This window comes from Orbicella franksi, chromosome 3, assembly GCF_964199315.1.
Source record: "Orbicella franksi chromosome 3, jaOrbFran1.1, whole genome shotgun sequence".
Classification (NCBI taxonomy): Eukaryota; Metazoa; Cnidaria; class Anthozoa; order Scleractinia; family Merulinidae; genus Orbicella; species Orbicella franksi.
The window spans coordinates 21,923,494-21,947,779 of record NC_138147.1 but is presented as its reverse complement, the minus strand read 5'-3'; the positions used below and the strand labels follow the sequence as shown (position 1 = coordinate 21,947,779).

The window sequence follows — 24,286 nt, the reverse complement described above, 5'->3', positions numbered from 1 at the left end:
TTTTTAGGTCTGTTAGTTCCTTTCCTGTGTACTCAGCGGCCTTCTTCAGCTGCTTGTTTTCTTCTTCTACCTCTGTTAAACGGACTTTCAGAGATGCTATTTCCGTAAACAAATCTAGTAGTTTATCGATTTTGGCTTCTAATTTAGTTATACTTGCCGAGGCATCGCAGCAATGGGCTGAAACAGTCTTCGTCCATTTGAGAACCAGTATTTTCCCGCCGTCGTTTACGCGGAATACACTTTTCTTCGGTGTTTAAAGCGACTTCCTGAGCTCTTCATTCATTTTGTCAGTAGACAGAGTGCTGAATTCACAAAATTCACATATCTATAAAACTTCTAACTTAGCGACCAAAAACACACCCTTCACCTTGCTCTGCCACCGCGCCTTTTCGATAATACCAGAGTTGCTTTGCCTCTTCTAATACTTAACCCGAGAATTCTGGATTTAATTTGACGGGGGACAACATTATTTAATTTTTTCAAAATGACGCAACTTTTATCTTACCTGGTGGCACTCGACGAACTACGAGTGAGTTACTGGACGCAGGTGACCCATTTTTGGTGCCAAATTAATGGCTTGAAGACCTAAAATGTTTCATATTTTTCACTTTTTAAATCTGATATGATTTTTGGAGTTATCAATGGCCGTTGATGAAACCAGGAACATGGATCATTCCGGAATTCAAACATCCCGGAACATCAAACAAAAAAAAAATTAATCAAGATCTAGCAAGAGAAGTTCGAAAAATGTGGGGTGTGAGGACAAAGGTTATTCCAGTGGTAGTGCGAGCATTGGGATCAATACCACTGAGATTGAAGGACAATCTGAGAGCCATTGAGGTGGGCATTCCTGTTGGACTGATCCAGAGATGTGCATTGTTGGGGTCGGCAAGAATTCTTAGAAAGGTGCTGGAGATGTAGAAAGAAGAGAAAAAGCAAACAAGGGGTGTTTCTTGGCTTCCCTAGGCAATTTGTTGTTGCCCGGAGCCAATGACGAAACCAGCTTCAATATCATCAATAGCTGTGCGAATCTTTAATAATAATAATAATAATAATAATAATAATAATAATAATAATAATAATAGTAATAATAATAATAATGAGACAAACATATAAAATTAAGTAAGGCAATCTTCATAAAATCAAAGGCTTCTATGAGGTAGTTCCCATGGATGAATAGGCCAATTTAGCCTCTGTGTCAAAACGAAACCATTAATTTATAAAAGGCTCCCTGAGCCAGCTCATGGATGAATAGTTGACTTTTGCCTCTGTGGTAAAACGAATCTTTGTGCAAAACTATTCGCATGAAAATGCATGTCACCTGTACGTTCATTCTCTTGAAAATCAAGTCATTTTCATGTGAAATGTTTTGCACGGGCATTCGTTCTAAAAAAGAGGCAAATAGCAACTCCGAAGTGGAAGTAAAGTCTGCATATGAGCCAAGTGGCCCATCAGGCCGGAGCTTATCCTGGTTTCTGTAGCATGAAGCGACTAGGAGTATTTCTACTCCCCCTGGATGGGATGAGTCCATCGCAAGGTTACCCTGCAATATTAAATTCGCCAGTGTTTATTTATACACCAGAGTGGAAAGAAGCACTGTGAGAGTTAAGTGTCTTGCTCAAGAACACAATAAAATATTCCCAGCCAGGGCTCGAGGCCAGACTGCTCGAAATAGAAAAGAAATACAAAAATCAAATAACAGGTTGTTTACACAGACAGCTTACAAGTTTTGAAATGGACAATAATTAATTTTGATTGGAACTGGAACATTGTTATCATATTAACTTGTACATGATGTGGTGTCAAAGAATAACCACAGTCTGTTTCAAAATGAAATCATTAAACAAGAGTTCACCATATTTACCAGTCAGTCCAAAACTGACAATATAATTATGTATATGAGTCAACAGTGCATTTTGGGTAAAGGTAGATTGATTATGGGCCTTGTTCAGTTACCATTATGAAACAGCTGTATAACAATGATTACTATGATTTTGAAATTTATTTTAGACAATGAACTTGAGAATGCCAGAGCTGCCAAGAGTATTTTGCCCAATTTCACTTAATTGAGACATGGATATTGGCAAAATCTTGTTAACCGCGCGGCCATGGGCTGAGCGTGGGTTATGGTTTACCCGTGGTTTATTTAATTTTTTTTTTAACCGCGCGGCCATGGGCCGAGCGCGGTTCATGGTTTACCCGTCGTTTCTTTTTTTTTTATTTTTAACCGCGCGGCCATGGGCCGAGCGCGGTTCTGGGTCTACCCGGGGTTTATTACTAACCGCGCCGCCATGGGCCGAGCGCGGTTCTAGGTTTACCCGTGGTTTATTTATTTATTTTTTTGTCGGTGACCAGACGCGGACCTCCGCTCGGCCAAACTTTGAGTCACGGAACGTGTGATGTTTTTCCGCCAGAAGCTGTTAAAACATAAATACACGGACAATTTTACGGATATTGTTTTCTTTTTTGTGGGTAAAATATATTTTCTTTTTTTTTTATCAAAGCGTTGGATTTAAAGGGAATAATAAATACGGTGAAAAAAGGTATTACGTCAGCCATGGAATGCGCTGACGTTGCAGCTTTCACTTTCGCTACGTGACAAATAAGATCGTGTTTACTTTGCAAGTTTATTTCGGCAGAAGCGACGGTCATTAATTTATTTGTAATTTTGCCAGTATTTCTTGCGGTTTTAGGCAAATGAAGTAAATCCTTTGACTGTTTCATCGCAGCGAGTTCATAGATCGGAAGAAAAATTAAATATTTGCAAGCCAAGCAAAGAGCGTGTCAGAACGTGCGAAGATTACGTCATTGATAGGGAAATAACCACCGTACTAAAGATAGCCGTAGATAACGCAATTCTTGAATTATGTGATTCGTGTGACTTCTTTGCTAACCCTTAACTCAAGGGAAAAAAACAGTTAAATGTAATCGTGACTTTAAAGAAAGAAAGCGGTTTGTAATAGTGTTCGTATCTTCATGCCCATACATATCCCGAAGAAAGTTCCAGATTAAGACTATTACGTCATCGGAGATGTCACAACGGCTACGACTGATGGTGCGATAATAGAGTTTGCGTTGATCAAGTGCTGTGATGTCTACAGTAATCAATGAATCATCAAAGATTGCTTTGGAATATGCACTGCGTTGCGACTGTAGTACTAAGAAAACAGTTAAATTTTAAAAGCGCGGTTATAAGATCTAACAGATCTTCTTGTTTTTTTTTTTTTTGTCGGTGACCAGACCCAAGCTCCCTCTCGGCCAAATTTTGAGTCACGCAACGTGTGATGTTTTTCCGCCAGAAGCTGTAAAAACATAACTACACGGACAATTTTAGGGATATTGCTTTCTTTTTTGTATATTTTCTTTTCGTTTTATGGAAGCGTTGGATTCAAAGGGAATAATAAATACGCTAAAAAAAGGTATTACGTCAGCCATGGAATGCGTTGACGTTGCAGCTTTCACTTTCGCTAGGTGACAAATAAGATCGTGTTTACTTCGCAAGTTTATTTCGGCAGAAGCGACGGTCATTAATTTATTTGCAATTTTGCAAGCATTTCTTGCGGTTTTAGGCAAATGAAGTAAATTCTTTGGCTGTTTCATCGCAGCCAGTTCGGTAATCAGAGGGAAAATTAAATATTTGCAAGCCAAGCAAAGAACATGTCACAACATGCAAGGATTGCGTCATTGGTAGGGAAATAACCACGGTACTAAAGATAGCCGTGGATAACGCAATTCCTGAATTATGTGACTCGTTAGACTTCTTTGCTAGCCCTTTCCTAGAGGAAAAAACAATTAAATTTAATCTTGACTTTTAAGAAAGAAAGCTGTTGTTAATAGCGTTCGTATCTTCATTCCCATACATACGCCGAAGAAAGTTCCAGATTAAGACTATTACGTCATCGGAGATTTCACAACGGTTACGACTGATGGTGCAATAATACAGTTTGTTTTGATCAAGTGATGTGATGTCTACAGTAATCAATGAATCATCAAGGATTGCTTTAGAATGTGCACTCCGTTGCGACTGTAGTGCTAAGAAAACAGTTAAATTTTAAAAGCGCGGTTATAAGATCTAACAGATCTTCTTGTTATTTTTTTTTTTTTGTCGGTGACCAGACGCAGACCTCCGCTCGGCCAAATTTTGAGTCACGCAACGTGTGATGTTTTCGCGGCAGAAGCTGTTAAAACATAAATAGACGGACAATTTTACGGATATTGTTTTCTTTTTTGTGGAAAAAATATATTTTCTTTTCGTTTTATCAAAGCGTTGGATTTAAAGGGAATAATAAACACGCTAAAAAAAGGTATTACGTCAGCCATGGAATGCGTTGACGTTGCAGCTTTCACTTTCGCTACGTGACAAATAAGATCGTGTTTATTTTGCAAGTTTATTTCGCCAGAAGCGACGTTCATTAATTTATTTGTAATTTTGCGAGTATTTCTTGTGGTTTTAGGCAAATGAAGTAAATTCTTTGGCTGTTTCATCCCAGCGAGTTCATAGATCGGAAGGAAAATTAAATATTTGCAAGGCAAGCAAAGAACTTGTCAGAACGTGCAAGGATTACGTCATTGGTAGGGAAATAACCACCGTACTAAAGATAGCCGTGGATAACGCAATTCTTCAATTATGTGACTTGTGTGACTTCTTTGCTAGCCCTTTACTCAAGGGAAAAAACAATTTAATTTAATCGTGACTTTTAAGAAAGAAAGCTGTTGTTAATAGTGTTCGTGTCTTCATGCCCATACATATCCCGAAGAAAGTTCCAGATTAAGACCATTACGTCATCGGAGATTTCACACCGGTTACGACTGATGGTGCAATAATACAGTTTGCGTTGATCAAGTGCTGTGATGTCTACAGTAATCAATGAATCATCAAGGATTGCTTTGGAACGTGCACTACGTTACGACTGTAGTACTAAGAAAACAGTTAAATTTTAAAAGCGCGGTTATAAGATCTAACAGATCTTGTTTTTTTCAGTTTTGTCGGTGACCAGCCCCAAACTTCCACTCGGCCAAATTTTGAATGACGCAACCTGTGATGTTTACTCGCCAAAAGCTGTTGAAACATTAATACAAGGACAATGTTACGGATATTGTTTTCTTTACTTTGGGTAAAATATATTTTCTTTTGGTTTTATCGAAGCGTTGGATTCGAAGGGAAATAATAAATACGCTAAAAAAAGGTATTACGTCAGCCATGGAATGCGCTGACCTCACAGCTTTCACTTTCGCTTCGTGACAGATGAAATGGTGTTTACTTTGCAAGTTTATTTCGGCAGAAGCGACGGTCATTAATTTATTTGCAATTTTTCGAGTGTTTCTTGTGGTTTTAGGCAAATGAAGTAAATTCTTTGGCTGTATCATCGCAGCGAGTTAGGTGATCAGAAGGAAAATTAAATATTTGCAAGCCAAGCAAAGAACATGTCAGAACATGCAAGGACTACGGCTTTGGTAGGGAAATAACCACCGTACTAAAGATAGCCGTGGATAACGGAAGTCTTAAATTATGTGACTCATGTGACTACTTTTCTAGCCCTTTACTCGTGGAAAACACCAATGAAATTTAATAGTTAAGATAATAGTGTTGTTATCGAATCGTTCACATCGTTCATATCGTTCATGCCCATATATATCCCGAAGAAAGTTCCAGATTAAGACTATTACGTCATCGGAGATTTCACAACGGCTACGACTGATGGTGCAATAATAGAGTTTGTGTTGATCAAGTGATGTGATGTCTACAGTAACAAAAGAATCATAAAGGACTGCTTTGGAATGTGCACTGCGTTGCGACTGTAGTGCTAAGCAAACAGTTAAATTTTTAAAGCGCGGTTATAAGATCTAAAAGATCTTGTTTATTGAGTTATTTTTTTGTGAAAAAAATACCTCTTAGTCGGCGCGTCGGTTATGTTATGGACGGGTCAATGGATGAGTGAGTGAGTGAGTGAGTGAGTGAGTGAGAGATGTATGTATGTCACACCAATCAGATTGGATCTACTATAAACAGCCAATCAAATTTGTTGTTGTAAAGGTTAGTGCTATGTGAGAAGATTTGATCCCGATACAGTTTAGAGCGGCCATATTTATTTTTCTATAAAAGAGGAGGAAGTATTCATATATTGGGCTTACTTCAACATTTTCTGTGGGCTAGGCTGAGGAGTTTAGTTATGAACGAGATCAGCCTTGAGTTTTGAAACAGTTCATGAGCCAGTAGTATGCAAATGACACGAGAGATTTTTATTTTTAGTTACAAAGGTAACTTGATACTTTTGTTTTTCACAAGGAGTAAATTCAATTAGAGGTCACGAATAGTCGCTTCTAGTTATTAGGACATGTTTTAGAGGAGATGAGATCATTTAGATTTGAAACCGTTCTAATGTTTACAACAGTAAGTGCAGGTAACGATTGTTTTGTTCTTGTTGCATGCAAATATAACGAGATATTTTTATTTTTTAGTAACAAAGGGTCATTTGTCACTCTTGTTTTTCACAAGGGAGTAAATTGAATTAGAGCTGACGAATCGTCACCACTTGTTTCCACGAGATGTTTGCTATCCTTAGTTACAAATGGTAACTTAACACTTTTGTTTTTTGTATGGGAGTAAATTCAATTAAAGCTGACAAGTTATCGGCTATTGTTCCCAGGATATTAAACGAAAAAGAAGCTTTCATTTCTGGACGGTTTTTACGTCTCTGCAGTAGCAGTTTACTATTTTTTATTTGATGGGCATTTTATGACATTCTTTTAAAGGTAGAATTATGAAAACTGTTCAAATGTTCTTTGAAGACCGCGTGGCACCAAGTTAAAGTGCAATTTAATTAAATCAGACTTTCAACGTGTCAGAGTTTTTTTTCTCTTTCTTTCAAGTTTTGAGGTAGTGTTGTTGTGCTGTGTTGCGTAAAAAGGGTAAACTTACGACTTGTATAAAATGCGAAAAGAGCTCTTAATTTGAGTATTTTTGGGCAAAAATTGCTCTTGGGGGTTGGACGGGCTTTGTGATAGGTGAGTGAGGGAGTTATGCATGTGCGCGTGTCACACAAATCACAGTGTGGGTTGTCTCAAAGAACGAATCAAATTGCCTGTTAGAAAATAAGATGGTATCTACATTAATCTGGAGACGTGTCAAATTAACCCAGTCATTACTGTAAACAGCTCCATGAACGCTCCTATCTCTGAGACTTCACAAAAAAAAACTCTTGCACGCCTTGCGTGCCTATGTTTTTCTTTTTTTGTCGGTGACCAGACGCAGACCTCCGCTCGGCCAAATTTCGCGTCACGCAACGTGTGATGTTTGTTTGCCAAAAGCTGTTGAAACATTAATACACGAACAATTTTACGGATGTTGTCTTTGTTGTGGGTAAAATATATTTTCTTTTGGTTCTATCGAAGCGTTGGATTCAAAGGGAATAATAAACACGCTAAAAAAAGTATTATGTCAGCCATGGAATGCGCTAACGTTGCAGCTTTCACTTTCCCTAGTTGACAAATAAGATCGTGTTTACTTTGCAAGTTTATTTCGGCAGAAGCGACGGTCATTAATTTATTTGCAGTTTTGCTAGTATTTCTTGTGGTTTTAGGCAAATGAAGTAAATTCTTTGGCTGTTTTATCGCAGCGAGTTCATAGATCAGAAGGAAAATTAAATATTTGCAAGCCAAGCAAAGAACTTGTCAAAACATGGAAGGATTACGTCATTGGTAGGGAAATAACCACCGCGCTAAAGATAGCCGTGAATAACGTAATTCTTGAATTATGTGACTCGTGACTACTTTGCTAGCCCTTTACTCATTGAAACACCAATTAAATTTAATCATGACTTTTAATAGTGTTATTATTGTTGCACTCGTATCGTTCATGCCCATACATATCCCGAAGAAAGTTCCAGATTAAGAACATTACGTCATCGGAGATTTCACAATGGCTACGAGTACGACTGATGGTGCAATAATACAGTTAGTGTTGATCAAGTGATGTGATATCTACAGTAATCAATGAATCATCAAGGATTACTTTCGAATGGGCACTGCGTTGCGACTGTAGTGCTAAGGAAACAGTTAAATTTTAAAAGCGCTGTTATAAGATCTAACAGATCTTCTTGTTTACTTTAAGTTAAGTCAAACATAAACAATTTGATTATAGCTTGCGGGTAAAAAGCAAAACTATAGAAAAAAAAGTATTTCCTTCAATAATATAAGAATGATTTCAGACAGTTTTGTTTCAATCATGAACCTGAAGTGAAGGGAATGTTTTTATTGCAATTTATAACGGGTTTTTTTTCTACAGAACTGTGTCCATGTAGAGGAGGAAGGGAAGTCACAAAGTTTTATACAAGGAGGCTCTGGCCCAAGGTCAGAGACCTATCCATTTTACAGTGCTTTTGACGGGAAGGGCTTTCCTTTCATATACATGTAGCTTCTAGCCTGAAACCCCTTTCACAGACCTAATGTGGCCCACTAGATCTTATTTCTGGGATAAATAATCAAAATTATTAATGTTTGAAATCCCGGTCCTGTTAAGTCTTATAATACCTCCAGCCTGAAAAAAAAAAGGGCATCTTTAGTCAACTGTACGAAGAAGTCCCCCAGCTTGGTGCAATAAAGTAATGAGGATACTACATATTGTAGTGCATGCAAGTAAAATAACAATAATTTTCTTTCTTGAAAACAAAAATCACGGTATTTTATTCCTATATATCTTGGTAATTGTTTGTGCTGGTCTCACTAGAAACGCAGTAATATTCAAAAGGATTGCAGATATGTCTCTGCTAATAGATTTTTGTAACGATTACAGAACATACTTATGTTGACAAGTAACAAGCATTCTCTTCTCCAGAATTCAAGTTTTGATGTCAATTTGTTTAAATCTCTCATTTCTGGGCAAAAAACAAAACAAAACAAAAAAAAAGCCACCATGCGTCCGGCTTTTTGACACAACTGGACAGCATATCTTTCTCGCAAAAAATAGATTTACACAGTCTCTTGGACTTAATTTGTTCATCCATCACTAAAATATTGCAGTGTGTATTTACTCAATCGTACATGTAGGTTGCCTTGCTTTTCATCCGTGAAGAAATTTTCACTCTGGTCGAACTGCATGGAATATAAAAGAAATGTAATGTGAACGACAACAAAACTAAAAGATAAGGAAGTTCGAATTTTTTTCCCCTGAGTATTTAAAAACAAGCTTACAAATTTCGAGCTTGCGATACTAACACTGGCAGAATTTCAATGTGTGTGTACAGTATGGGGCCCAGTTCTCGGCACAAAAAACGTAAACCTGTATTTCTTACCTTGGAATAGCCGTCAGGACTTAAAATTTCACGCTTAACTAGCTTCAGTATTCAGTTTACACATGTAGAGCTATCGACTGCTCAAAGCTGTTTTCTCCCGAGTAATAACGAAAATAGAGGCTTCGTTCGTGGGCCCAGTTATCGGCCAGCGGGCCCAGTTCTCGGCCACAAAAGAGTGCACGCGATTCCTCAGAATAAACAACGCTTTATTACCATTTTTTGTTGTTAAATCACTTATAAGGCTTGTGTTTTGATATTTCGATCACAAATTATCCTTAAAGAGCTTTGTTTCATGTTAGAAAAGGAAGTTTTTTGCACACCTAGGTTTACTCTTAAGTGCAGTCAAGCGAGGCTAAAAAAGAGTTGGGTATTTAAAACGGGGTTAAGTCAGAGCTCATAGTTTTTAGCATGCCACCTCATTACAGCTTTATTTTTACAACCATAGTTAGTGGAGTTAGTTCCCTCCACTAACTATGTTACAACTGACTTGACACGAATACTCCACACAAAACTATGAGCGTTTTTAGTGTTGAACGCGAGCAGGGTGGCCGAGAATAGGCAAATACGCAAAAGTACTAAGGAAATATTAAGGAGTGATTTTAGGTCAAAGAATTAAACAGGCCAGGAAAAGTTTATATTTAACAGATGGCTTGATCACTCTACATCCTTTATGCCAAGAATTGGCTCATTTGGGCTTTCTAGACGGACAAAATATAAACTTGAATTAAACCATGTAATTCGAGTAGCCGTAAACAAACACGTTTTCGGGGAAACCAAATTCACCTACCTTCGCGTCACCTCGACGTGCTCACAGAAAAACTCGGCAGGACGAAACAAACTCGGCAGAACGGAAGACAAGGAATCAAGCTACCTTTGGAAACAATTGCTTTTTATTCAGATTCATTTGTGGCGCGAAAAGTAAACGCTGAACAAAAAGTGGCCGAGAACTGGGCCCGGTCGACAACTGGGCCCCACACTGTACAAAATAAAACAATAAAGAAACAATGAAACCAAAACCTCACAAGAATTTAAAGTGCCACTATGATCAAATTCTCCATACCCATTTTTTTAACATTTTCGCACACAATAGGTCTTTCCTAGATTTTTTGCCAAATTTCGATCTATTACGAACATTAGAACTCATGTCGTTTGGACCTTTCTTTCCGAGAATTTACGGCCGCCATTAATTTTCCTTGTTCCAAGTCTTGGTTGAGAATTTGAGAAAATGACGTCATTTTCTCAAAAATACCACACGGGTTGAAATTATAATAACAATTAGCACAGCAATTCGCATAAAGAATAACAAAAACTTTGGCTCATATATTCGTGCAATTTTTTATATTGTTATCATAATTTCAACCCGTGCGGTATTTTTGAGAAAATGACGTCATTTTCTCAAATTTTCAACCAAGACTTGGAACAAGGAAAATTAATGGCGGCCGTAAATTCTCGGAAATTAAGGTCAAAAAACCACTAGTTTTAATGTTCGTAGAAAATTGAAATTTGGCAAGATCTCTAGGAAAGACCTAATGTGTACGAAAATGTAAAGAAATGGATATCGCGAATTTCATCGTAGTGGCACTTTAAGCTTACCTTAGACTACACAACGAGAGAAAGCGAGTGGAAACCATCAAATTCTCTTGCCAAGAAAAAAGCTTACCACGATCTCACTTTCTGGCTTTGTCCTCCCGGGTGTCTTGTATCAATTCTTTGACCTCGCCGACCGTGCTGTTGTGAACAATACGTTACCACAGTCATAAATACCTCTACCAGCTTTCATGTAGGTGTGAGCAAAAGCCGATAGGCAAAAAACAACATATTTACGAGAGAAAATCACATGAAACCAAAATGGCTGACTTCAATCTTAGAGGTGTTCGACAAACTCATACCCAGGCTCTCGATTTATAGGGCAAAAATGTACGCCTTTCTAGTCCCCCCTCGTCAAAGAACGTTCCCGAAGACGACTGAACACTCTTGGAAAAAACAATACTTAGCAGGGGAGGTAAGAGAAAATTGTTTAATCCAGGTTTAATGAATAAATTAATTAGAATCGAGTGAGTGAGTGAGTGTGTGATCGAGAGCGCCATCCGACTGCCTCCTAAGCCCATGGATGTTACATAACATCCATGAGCAAAAATGTACCTGTACGTCACCTGTACATTCATTCTCAAGCAAATCAAGTCATTTTCACATGAAACGTTTGCACGAGGACTCTCTCTCTGAAAAAGAGGCAAACGGCAACTTGGAATTGGCCTCTTGGATTAGTGTAGAAAAGTTAGGTTAAGTCTGCATACGAGTCAAGTGGCCCATCAGGCCAGCACTTATCTCCAGTTTCTGTAGCATGAAGCATGAGTCTTGCCCAAGAACACACTACAATGTCCCCAGCCAGGGCTCAAACCCAGACTGCTAGAAATAGAAAATAAATTCAGAAATCAAATATAGAGGATATTACACGGTGGCGAGAAGATATGAATTTTATGTTGGAGTGGCAAGAACTATCTGGAAACGAGTGAGATATTGTTCTTGCCACGAGAACATAAAGTTCATATCTTCGACCAAATGGGTAATGTTCTTTTTATTGTATAAACATGCTGATGATGCCATTTTCCCAAAGATTTCCGACCACTTTCCGAAGATTTTCGAAGATTTTCCAAAATTGCTCCGAAGGCCAGACGAACGTTTCCGAGCATTTTCTGCACATTTTCTGAAGATTAGCGAAGATTGCCCAAGACGACCGAAGAAGATCCGAAGATGTTTCGATCATACACCAACAAATTTAAGTGTAGTTAAAGAGACGAAAGAGAAATGTTATCAAACACGATATCTTCACATGTGAGGATATCATATCTTCACATGCGAGGATATATTGTTTTTATCAATTTGTTACCACTCGGTATACCACTGACTTGAACATAATAAAATAGGTTATTTATACAAACCGCTTATAATTTCAAAATGGATGATTTATTTTGATTCGAACTGGAACATTGTTATTATATTAACTTTTGCATGTAGTGTCAAGGAATAACTACAGTCTGTTGCAAAATGAAGTCATTAAATAAGAGTTCACCACATTCACCAGTCAGTCCAAAATTGACACTTAGTCATTGGTGTTGGTTATGTGAGTAAGCAGTGCATTTGAGTTAAGGTAAATTGGTTGAGGTCCTTGTTCAGTTAAAATTTGTGTGTTGCAATACAAAAAATGTGGATATGAAATAAATGATCTACAATTTAAGAACTGTCTGTAAAATGGCAAAACAAACAAAATAATTTTAACATTTGAGCAAAAGATCTGGTTTTGAAAGTATTTATGTTTAATGTCCACTATTTTCATAAACCTCAAAAGTTGCAGCTAGGTAACGGAGAATCCGCAAATAAGCAAATTGTTTTGTAGCCTGCCTCAAATGGTAATACACAACTCTAAAACATTTTTTACTCGCTCTTTAGTACACAGCTATCTTTTATACTTGATAAATTACACTTGAAAAGAATTTGCTCTTACTCTATGTTCGAAATGAATTGTCCTGGAGCTTCCTGGAAATGCCTGCAAGCCGTTACGTAACAACAATTCGAATTTTAATCAGAGTGAGCAAGAGCAGAAACCGAGATACTTGCTTGGTCTTTATTACCCAAAACCAGGCAAATAACTCAAAACAAACATACTGTTGATTATCCACGCCAGGCGTAGAAGGTGACTTTCCACGATGAAGTAATTTCTTATGACGTGGCAGAACTATTAAAAGCCAATAATTGAAGGAAGCCAAGGTGTCCTCTTCGTAAACAATTGCTCGGCATAAATATCTTTCATAATGATCTTTCCTTTGTTTTCTGTGCTTCCAGCCACTCCTTAATTTGTGCTACAAGTTCAGTGGCTAGGAAAAGAGAAGAAAAAAATTTAGTCCCCACACAGTTAGTTAACAGAGACGTGAACTATATTACATCTATTAGGCTCGACTACCAACTGCTGTTTCAAATACCTGAGATTAAAGAAGTGGGTCTATAACTCTGTAGACAAGCCCATTAATAAACCATCAGAGATGGGATATGCTAAGACCAAAGCTATAATACAGCCGACCAGTTCAGCACTGAAAAAGTGTTTTGCTCGGACGACAATGGTACCTTTTCCCAATTTTGCTACGGCCTTTAATTTACCATTATCAACTTCAAGTTGGTAATCACCTAACTATTTGTCTCGAGTAGGGATGTCTTAAAAATCCTATCCTATTAATTTACCTAACAACTTTACACGACACACGTTCTTTAGTAAGAATGGCATGGATTCCTCCTAATATATTGGAATGCTCGATTTTCTTGTACTTCAACGTTAATGATTGTTCAGTTTTGGTTTGGGTTCCATTTCACCCTTCCTTCCTTCCCTCTACGACAGAAAGCTCTTTCCATGCTGCACAGAGACTATTACCATGTTTGTGTGTGCTTCCGGTGCAGAATTTGAGAAACAGATTTTTCAACTATTGACAGTTTCCTTTGTTCTCTTTGAATATAATACTGATGAAGTTTCAAATTATTTCTGTAGGCTATATCCATATTATTTTTGTAACAAACAAAATCACAGCAATCCTTCATTTCATATTGAATGCACTTGCCGAATAACTGTAATCATCGTCCCACCTGGCTTTAACATATCCGTGGTAAGTGGTTGTCTATTAAAAGGATCTGTGTCCGAGTTTAACAAATGGCGCATGATGACTGCTCTATCCATAATTTTACCGCTGGTTGGTAGGATGACAGGGTCACGCATGAGTGTCATCATAAGCGGATCTGTAATAAATAACAGAAACATCTATGATTACAAACCTTGTTGTAAAGTTGCACTATTGAAAAGAGAGGATGAACTTGGTTTTGCTTCAGCTAATCACGATCCAAAAAGGGCGGTAAAAATGCCTCAAGGGTCGCCAAAATAAATTGGATAACCATCCATAAACCATCAGCTAGGAGAAACCTTGATAGAACTGCAAACTCTGGTTTCTTGTAAGCAGTAAGATCTCAACTTAAATCATGACTAACGAGCCATAATACTGTTCAAAATTCTCAGCATTTCGAATTTTTCACTCCGCAAACTTTCCGTCTCAAACTTATCGCTTTCCCTGAGTTTGCTCACTTGGAGATAACAATCAAAACTACGAGAAAATTGACTACCAAGTCAACATCTTTGTAGAAGGTTTATTTTTAAATTTTTACTACCGAAAAACTGAATATTTTCATTGTGTTGTACATATGTTATAGAATAGGATGTGCTCAACACCTTTGAATTCATCAGGTGCGTCATCATAATCCTCCTCGAGGGAAGCATTTTCTGCAGCTTTCCTTTCCACTTTGGCAGCAAATTCTTTAAAAAGATAAATCTCCGCCTACACAAAAAAGAAAACTTAACTAGATATTTTACATATCGCTCACTGTATAGCCTGAAAAGGAACAAGTGTGACTCCTTTAAAGTGCTACTGAAACGAAATTTTCGTACTCTCTTTTATTAGCCCAATCTATAGTTTCAAACGTCCTTAAAATAATTGTGCACTTTATTTCTGTCAAATCCTAACGGAAAGTGCTTTTTTCAAGCTGCCGAAATCGACTTTTCGGCGTAAAACTGTGTCCCGGCTCTGGAACCGAGTTTAAGGACCTTGTGACGTCACTGGTTGTATTCACGCAGGAAGCGCCATAGATTCTCTGTTGTTTTCACTTGATTAATTCAAGTTTATTCTTCTTATTGTCGATACCTACTAGTTTTCTACCTTGCAATTTCTGTCCAGCCTTGACAGGAAATACACATCATAAACGTTGGAGGGCGCCAAAGAATTAGATTCACCAAAATGAATGCTACAGATTTGAACAGCTCAGCCGAGCATACTTTTTGAACATCTTGAGTACTCGATTGGAGACTTCAAGGACGAGTGTGGCAACTTTTATATCACGTCCTGAAACCTAAACACGATATATCGTCGTCTGTTTTCAGCCTGGTTCTGAAATTTGGATTCTCACGTTTATCTAAGGTCTATTAACAAGGTTCGAATATATCTTCGGCAACTTAACTACATTAAAAGCGGTAAGCGCATCAGCCATCCGCACAATCACGAAGTTATTGACGGCCCACAAGCTTTGAGTCGAGTACTTTTTTTGCAGACAGAGGGCATCTTTTTATGATACCAATAAGTGAGAGTTGTTGTGGTAGACAAAGAGTATCTTTGAAAATTGGGATCCACAGCAGGGTTTGCTTTATCGCCGCATACGTATCTGTAAACAAAGCGGGAATTTCGCTTCTCTTTCACACGTATCTCCCGACTGCAATATTTCACGGCCGATGGATTACTTTGAGTTCTTTAGCGCATACTTATGTCTATGATCTTCATTTAATAGTATCCAAGTTCAAAGTAATTCGTTAAAATGTCACTAGTTTACACTCCTTTCGAAGGTTTATTAAACAGAATTTGACCTAATTTGCATATATCACCTTTCGCCGCCGACATTGTCACGGTTTCTCAGCTGGGTTGGTACATTTCACTGACCCCTAGTCCATGGACTACCCCGATGGACCTGGTCCATGGACTACTTGAATGGACTACCCATGGACTACCCTAAATGGACCACCCTGAAATTTGTGGGAAACATAAATTTAACGATGCTAGAACCCGAACAAAAGATGCGATCGATCGACAAACACAATTATGGAACACTTGCGATGTAACAGATTTAATCCCCAACTGGACCTTTTCCACAAAATATTACAACCGAAATAAAGGAAATGAGTTGCTTTTCTCGTTCCCTGTCATGGCGTAAAGAACTGGCTCACGAGTCAGAGATGAATGCATTATATATGCAAAATTTCCACTTACCATCTAGCGTGCTTTCCATATTGGACCATATTGTGAGCGACCGTGAGTGACTCGTGGGCAACTGCTGCGCCTGCTAGCTACACTCATTTGGCCAGCGGTAGACATGCATGATGGCGGTGTATGGGAGGTGTATGGGTCTATGGGGTTATGTGAATGTCGTGTCTTATCATGTAGGTAACATAAGAAAAACTCGCTCGAATCCAAGATTTTGTAACAAAGGTCCAGATATTAAGGTAGGAAAAGTTTGAAGATTAAATCACAACTGTTCTGATCGATCTCATCTTTTGCTCGGGTTCTAGCATCGTTAAATTTATGTTTCCCACAAATTTCAGGGTGGTCCACTTAGGGTAGTCCACGGGTAGTCCATTCAAGTAGTCCATGGACCAGGTCCATCGGGGTAGTCCATGGACTAGGGGTCAGCGAAATGTACCGACCCTTCTCAGCTCGTTTCCTGAGAACATACCTGTAGGGTCATGGCAGCTTAGTTTACCTATATAGTTTTAAATTAGCTCCCTTTATATGAAAGAAGAGGGTTTCTTAAATTGTTGCTGTTGTGATAACTTGTAGGATGTAGCAGATACAACTGGACTAAAGGTCACTGTGCATAATCTCGTCCGCGGTGAAACTCACTAAGCGTCCGGTTTCCTCGAAGCGTTGTTGCTGCGATTCATGTCTCTTTTACTTTATGAGTGTAGATATTGTTTAATTGAGTGCTGGCCATTTGACCAAGTGTCCTGATCATTTTGCGATTTAAGAACTCGCGCTCGTTTGCTTGCTTACATGAAATATCTTGGAAATATCCAATTAAATAGACTGAAAAGCCCCAGGATCGACTCTCCACTTCTTCATATCTAAGGCTACTGTTATTATCTGCTTTACAGCTCTGAGATGGCCTTAAGATGTTTTTTGGGGGGCTTCGAAGAGTATTGTTTTCTGCCATAATCACGGCGGCATGAGAGTAATGCAACCAGTGACGTCACTAGGCTATTTGGGCGCGCCAAGATGGCCGCCAATTTTGGGCTTAACCAGCCAACTTCGAACGGCTGAAAAAGCAGTTTTCGCTTACCGTATGCGAAAAAAAGTCTGCATTGTGTTCCAAGTAAGGTTGAAACTTTATTACTAAGCAAAAATCTCACATACGAAAATTTTGTTTCAGTAACACTTTAACCCTTTAACATTTCTTTTGTGTGTCGCTCGTTTGTGCTGTTCAGTTATCAACAGATTTGTAGCAAAACATGGAAAGAGAAGAATGGAAAATTAAATATAGTTTTTAAAGTGGTTTAGTTTCACTTCTGGTAATGGCTACTGTATTTACTGTGGTTCCTTTGAAAAAGGATTTTCATCAAATTAGTGAAGGATACCTCATCAACTTGAAAAGCTCTTTTGTTATGAAATAACACACATGTTTTAGTCATCATTCGCTGACAAACGATAAATAGAGCCAAAAAATTAAACGTGAAAAAAGTTGTAGGGGTTACACCCTAAAAGAGGAATCAAATATAAGGTAAGGAACTTTAGCAATATAAAACGTCTAAAATGTTGATGGCATAAATACATCATACCTCCGTCTTGAGCAAGGTTTTTTGAAGATGTTTTGCAGCATCGTCAAACAATTCTTTTCTGTACGATCGCTAAAATAGAGAAAGCAAAAAAAGAAGACAGCTTCTTAAGATAGTCAGAAGTATACACTCAGCATTTTCTATTGGAGGTCCACGAATCTGATTGGCTCTCTCACTATTGTCTGTTATAACCTTACAGTGCTTCCGACAAGGACCTGATAGTTGTCGCGGAAATTAAGAGTTTTAACAAAACAAATTGTTCGTAGAGTTATATCCCAGTTTCTTAGAACGAAATATTTCCAAGGGCAACTATAAGCTCACTAGCCCGAGATGTAAACAATCCATTGTCTATATTTTCCTAGATTACATTTCCAACCAGTCTCCTCTGAAGCCGGAGTATTGCGTGACATCCCAAAAAACAGCTGCAGAGGAGGCTAATTTTAAACCGGAGATTTTGATTTTCCATAAAGGTATCCTTCTTCAGGTCAAATTCAATTTGCACTCATACAAACAATTTTGGCTTGCAAAAACACGGACAAACCATAGCTTTTCTCCAATTTCTTGAACCACTTTGCAATCAATTTTGTGCCACCTTCGTAAAATAGAGGCCTTAATAACAGCTTCTTGACCTTTACCGTACAGTAGTTTACCACAGTTTTCAGCCGAAAAACTACATGTTCGATCATTCTCATGAAAGGGTTATTTTTTTAACTTCATCCACACAAATTTAGGAGGGTTGCGCTCCACTGTTTGGGAAGTATCTTTTGATAGTATGCCCATCGCAAATATCAGAAATAAGTGTGCAGTGGCAGGAGGTCGTCCACATAATAGCAACCGTCGTTTTCTCATTTTTGCCAACGTTTTAGGAAAACGCAGAAATCTTGCTGGATAATTCCATTTCTAAGAACACCAAGGTAGGAAAATTGAGCCGTCAAAATGTCCAATAAACTGATGAGTGCGTGTAAACAGCTGCAAGTTTCAAACAACAGTTCAATCTTTGCTAAAGTGTGAGGTTTGAAGGACCACGTCATGGGTTTGCGCATCTTGAAAAGTTTAGCTTAAATTTTTCAAGTTCATCTTTTGCAATCCGTGTCAATCTTCTCCATCTTAACCATCGTTTTTTTATGTTTTATTATTATCTCCGTCTTAAGTGTTTTTCTATCTTAGTAAACTATTATTTTCAGGTTTCCTTGAGTTTAAAGGTAATTTTGTAGGTGGCCAAAATAACTCAAAATGCCATGACTGAGTTCCTTTAAAACTACTTCACATGAAGAGAAATAACTAGATATCCCTAGTTAAAGGAAATTAAGTTGGAATTCTACTTAAACAATTACATTATTCGCTGTCTCTCCTATAACCTCATGGTAGTCTCAGGCTCATAATCGTCAATTAGTAAAATTCAATAATATACTAAATCAAATGCTGCAATCTGATTGGCTGAGGCATCATACACTGTTGCAGTTGTGTGACCTGTTGTGGCAAGACGTGTGTCTGAGAGCTCTGTGAACTAGAACGATGTTCCTTTAGTCAAACCCTTCATAGTTTAGTAGATAATCAAAAGGCTTTTTAAGCCAACTCGTGATAATTGTAGCGGACATGTTTCATGTTCTACATGTAACAAGGGTGGTTCAAAAGGATTTTGAGGAGTTTGTATGTTGCGTGACATAGCATAAATCTTACAGCAGTTATAAATTTACAAACAATCATTAAGCTTATTTACTGTAGGTGGAACACTTGAGCTGTTCGGATTGTAACAGCTACTGATAAAGTAATAGCTAGTAGTGAGTTAAAAAACTACATGTATTATGTACAAATACTTAATAGTTAAAGTAAGTAAACAGTATTCTGCAACAAATTGCCCTGAGTTACATGACTTGAACATCCGTACAATTAATTTTAATAATGTCGAAATATATTTAGTATTAACCTACTAGCATTCTATCACGAATGCCGTTCTCTGATTGGCTACGCTACTCACTATCTATTCTGTGATAAATAGTGAGTAGCGTAGCAGTGTACACTTGCTAACAAAATGACGGCCGCTTCTTGGCGCTTTCGAAGTGTCTGTGAAGAAGAGTTAGACAAAATGTTTGAACTACTAGTAGATTTATACTAAAACAATTAGATTATTCGCTTTCGATTTCTATGCGTGATAGTTGACTCGGGCTGTGCCCTCGTCAACCATCTTGCGATAGAAATCTCAAGCTGATAATCTAATTCTTTAATATAAAAAAAAACTGGATAAGGAAGTGATGGCAGTTCACTAATTCCCAAACATTAGCTAACAGGTTATCATCATGAAAAATGAGTATTTCCTGTCATGTTACAATTGCTCCAAGGTTTACTTGATTTAACTCTTATATCCTTAGATTGCTGCTTTCAGGTAGCATTTTTTGAATCAAGGAAACTGAATGAATGTTTATTTACATACAGTGAACTCCTAATTTTACTAACCTCCAAGGGAAAAATAGTTAGAAAAATCGGGGGTAAAAAATCGGACTAAAACGGCATTTTGGTTCCAGTAATCGGATGGCTAAAAAGATTGAGGGTTAGGGAAATCGGGATGCCCACTGTGATTTGTGTTTTAAGATTTAAGGGACGACTTTTGTTTTCAGAAGATTATATTGATATAAGTCAGGTCTGAGTCGAGGAAAAAAAACAAAAACCAAACACAAAGAACAAAAAAAACAACAAATTGCCCACTTAAAATTTGTGATGATTTGTTTATGTAGGTACCAGATATTAAAAAAAATCTATGAGACCTAATTCCCTTATTTCCACACCTTTATCACACCTTTATCTTCCCAGTGATTGCCTTCTCACTTGTACCAATTCAACACCCAGATACTGCCATTTAAAACAACAGTCCAACCGAATGGAATCAAACTAAGAATAAGCCCACAAGTACGCATTGCCGACCTATTTTTCAAATAGTGGAGGTGTGATTATATTTGCTCCACTTGCGTGTATCAAATAGGAGGAGAGTGTCAGAATGAACATGCAAGGTGAATAAAATAGGTTGAAAATTTACCCGGTGTGAGGTCATATCAAGAAATCATTGTGACAGCTTTAACCTTTCAGAGTGTCCACTAAAACTATTAGACTACCCTTCATCATTTTCTCTGAGCAATAGTCACCTCGGCTATGCCTCATTGACAATTCGCTTTTAGTATAAATCTATTAGTGTTCTATCACGAATGCCGTTCTCTGATTGGCTACGCTACTCACTTTCTATTCTGTGATAAATAGTGAGTAGCGTAGCAGTGTGCGCTTGTTAGCAAAATGACAGCTGCTTCATGGCATTTTCGAAGTGTCTGTGAAGAGGATTTCGATAAAGTTTTGAACGACTAGTAGATTTATACTAAAACAATTAGATTATTCGCTCTCAATTTCCATGCGTAATAGCTGACTCGGTTGTCAACTATCACGCGACAGAAATCTTGAGCTCATAATCTAATTGTTTAATAGAAAAATTCTGGCTCGTAGTCTAATGGCCAATTCCCTCTGATCTACATGTATGAGACATGTCTGCAGGGAAATACTGTAGCTGTATTCAACATCTTGGACTGGATATTTTTTTGATTAATACCACATACAAATATATGCAGAGAAATAACAGAAATCACTATTTGAAAGAAATTTAGCCAACATTTTACTCAAACAATTAGATTATTTGCTCTTGTATTCTATGAGGCCTGCGGCCTTAGTAACAAACTGAATTACTTTATAGAAATCTCGCGCTCAAAATCAAATTGTTTAAAATCAGGTAAATGTGTGTACACAAGGAGCTAGTTAAGCTTTGAAAATGTGAACAACTTCCTGTTTTGGCATTATTGTTTTTTGGTCTGATAGACTGGTCAGTAGGTTACGCCTACTCAGGCGTAAGCTTCTTAATGACTGTTTTATTTAATATTTACTCAACATTTGTCTTCTTTTTAAGTTATCATTGTTATGTGTTTGGCTTTCTGCGTTTTTAAATTTTGTAATGTAACATTGACTCTGAAAAGCCCTGTGGGGACGAGCCAATAAAGTATGTATGCATGTTATGCTAAAACAATTAAACGACTCGTTGTCGGTTTCTACTGTCTTTAACCATTGAATTGGGGCCTTGCCCCCGTCAACTCTCGGCAGATAAAAAAATTGAGCTCACTGTTGAGGTGTTAAATAAATGCCCATGCAAGAATGTACCACTACCAAGTAATCAGTTTTGACCAATTACAACATAGGAATATTTAAGTGATGAATTATGACAGTTCATGGAAAAAGCAGTGTCAAGTAGAAAGTCAAATGAAATTTCAGTGTAGCCCAAACAAACAAGACTAAGTTGGACCACAGAACATTATCAAATTAACGGAATATTAAGGAGAATCTCACATTAATTCAGAGTTTTTGATTTGCCCAAAGAAACGAAAAGAAATTAGGAAAGAAACGAAAGAGAAAAACAAGGACAAGTGAACAACGTGTAACAAGCAAATCCACCGTAGCAGCACAGCAATTCCACTAAAGCGACAACATAATGACAAGAAAAACCTATAATGTTTTTCCACGTTCTCTCTGAAGGTTCGTGTTTAGTTTCTCTACAGTGTAACTGTTATACTTTCCCCCTCCTCTAATGCTGAACTGTGGTTTCAAAGAATGTTGACTAGTACTCAAAGGGTGTTGACTCATTCGTGACTGTCTGCTACTGCTCTTTCTGTTTCATTCCCACTTTTTTTCCACGTTATCCTAAGTACACCACTTCCATTAGTGCCAGTTTCATCTCCATTCTCCGGCAGTACCTCCACTCTATTGTACTCTATGCATCTGGATTTTCCAATTGCTCTATCACATGATTCTCCGTCTCAGGTTCCCTACTGCACCTGCCTCTGGTCCAGCCACTGTTTTCACTGTCTCATCTTCTGCACTCATTTCTGTTTCATTCCCACTTCCTTTATCAACAGGAAATGAATTAAGCATTGCCTGGCTTGCATTTCAATTACCTTGTGAATCCCCCTGACTGCACCTCCCAATCTGTGGTTCCCCATTAGTCTGAGGTATTTGTATAAAGTTAGTGGTGCCTGATAACTGATATATAGCAGAATCCACACGAAAATCAGATCTGTGCAGAAGATCCTCAACAAACCATGTTTCTAAAGGACCATAAAAATATTGTACGCCATGGACTGATACTAGGTTCAATTAAATCACCTGGAGCCATTATGTCCTGAACAAGTTGCTCTGCAGCCTGCATGTGATACTGAGGCAGCCCATGTGATGTTTTCTTAGTAGGAGTAGCCTCCTCAGTGTTTATGCAGTGAGTCAACAAACTGGTTCTGCCAAAACCCCCAGCCAATGATCCTGGCTAAATATGTCAATGAACTCTGAGGGGATCGATAAAGTCCTGAACATTCTGGAACATCAACAATTATGAGAAAAAATATACAAAATTAAATAAAGGAATAACCAAAAAGACGATTAAATAAAAAATAAAAATAAATTGGTATCAGCTCTGAATATGAAGTTATGGTTTGGTACACATGTACATTTATGGTGCAGAGCTGTTAAAAAACAAGGAAGTCCCATCTGGCAAATTAATACACCACCAATGCTCGAGTAGTCTGAACTAGTGAACTAGTTTAAACAAGAAAACTATACACTGTGTTTAACTATGGGAAATCGTGAAAATGCATACCTTTGACGTAATGAATTGAAATAAGAAATCAGAACCTTACATAAACTGTTTATTGTGCCATATGTTCAAACGCCACCATCTTGGTTTTCATGCATGAAGAACAAATCTGGTAAGAATATAGCAGGCCGCTACCCCGGGGACAGGTACTCTCAACAATGACAACAGCAACAACAACAAAACAATATGGTGGCAATCGACCTCTTTAACCACAGCAAAAAATTAGGTGGTGGCCAACAACTGGCAGGAATGGATGTGACGGGATAGCTTCTGCATTCCCTATTGACATCGCTACTTAAAGGGTTAAAGTCTTGAGCCTTCACTCATTTGTTTTTGTTTTTTTTGGCATATTTGAAGTTTGTGTTATTATTTTAGTCTTTTCTCTTTTTTGGTTATTTCTTTATTTAATTTTAGGTATTTTTCTCATTATTATAATTTTGTGATGTTCCAGAATGTTCTGATGTATTCCGGAATGTCCGGATTTTATCGATGGCTCTCTGAGAGTTATTCTTGAGTTTGACTGAGCTGCTCTGATGTTAACTATGATTTAGACAAGTTAAGACGGTTTCCACTGGAAGTTCGAGCAATTATCGGCAAAAACTAACCATGATTCTTTGCGTGACTTTGGTGTTTCCCTGCATTTGGGATCGTTCGGTGTGAGAAGATTTATAATTTTTGATATCATGGTGTAAAGTTGTCTGCAGATACGAGATGTTCTTAATTTACCTTCGTGGTTACTTTTCTTACCTTTCGATTGTTCGGGGAGGGTCATTGCAATTTCGTCGAGGGCTTTCTGAACACAACAATGGCAGTAAGTGACGATCACTGTTGCGAGCTTGTGGGTAGAAAGAATCCCGCCTGGAGACATTTTTGTACTACAGCAAGATGTATTTTGAGAAACAGGAATTTCCCCATCATTTGAGC

At 37.9% G+C, this 24,286-nt stretch overlaps 1 protein-coding gene across 5 annotated transcripts in view; it reads right to left on the bottom strand.

The window, feature by feature from the left end:
* Positions 1-8,384: 8,384 nt before the first annotated feature.
* Positions 8,385-24,286, bottom strand: part of LOC145482661 (ubiquitin conjugation factor E4 B-like) — a 304,099-nt gene continuing 288,197 nt past the window's right edge. For all 5 annotated transcript variants that reach the window (XM_081461267.1, XM_081461269.1, XM_081461270.1 and 2 more), the window contains 4 exons: positions 17,698-17,766; positions 14,554-14,659; positions 13,920-14,069; positions 8,385-13,162 (listed from right to left, as the gene is read on the bottom strand). In XM_081461267.1, the coding sequence (XP_081317393.1) occupies positions 13,095-13,162; positions 13,920-14,069; positions 14,554-14,659; positions 17,698-17,766 (393 nt within the window). In that variant the 3' untranslated portion in view covers positions 8,385-13,094. The remainder of the gene's footprint in view (positions 13,163-13,919; positions 14,070-14,553; positions 14,660-17,697; positions 17,767-24,286) is intronic.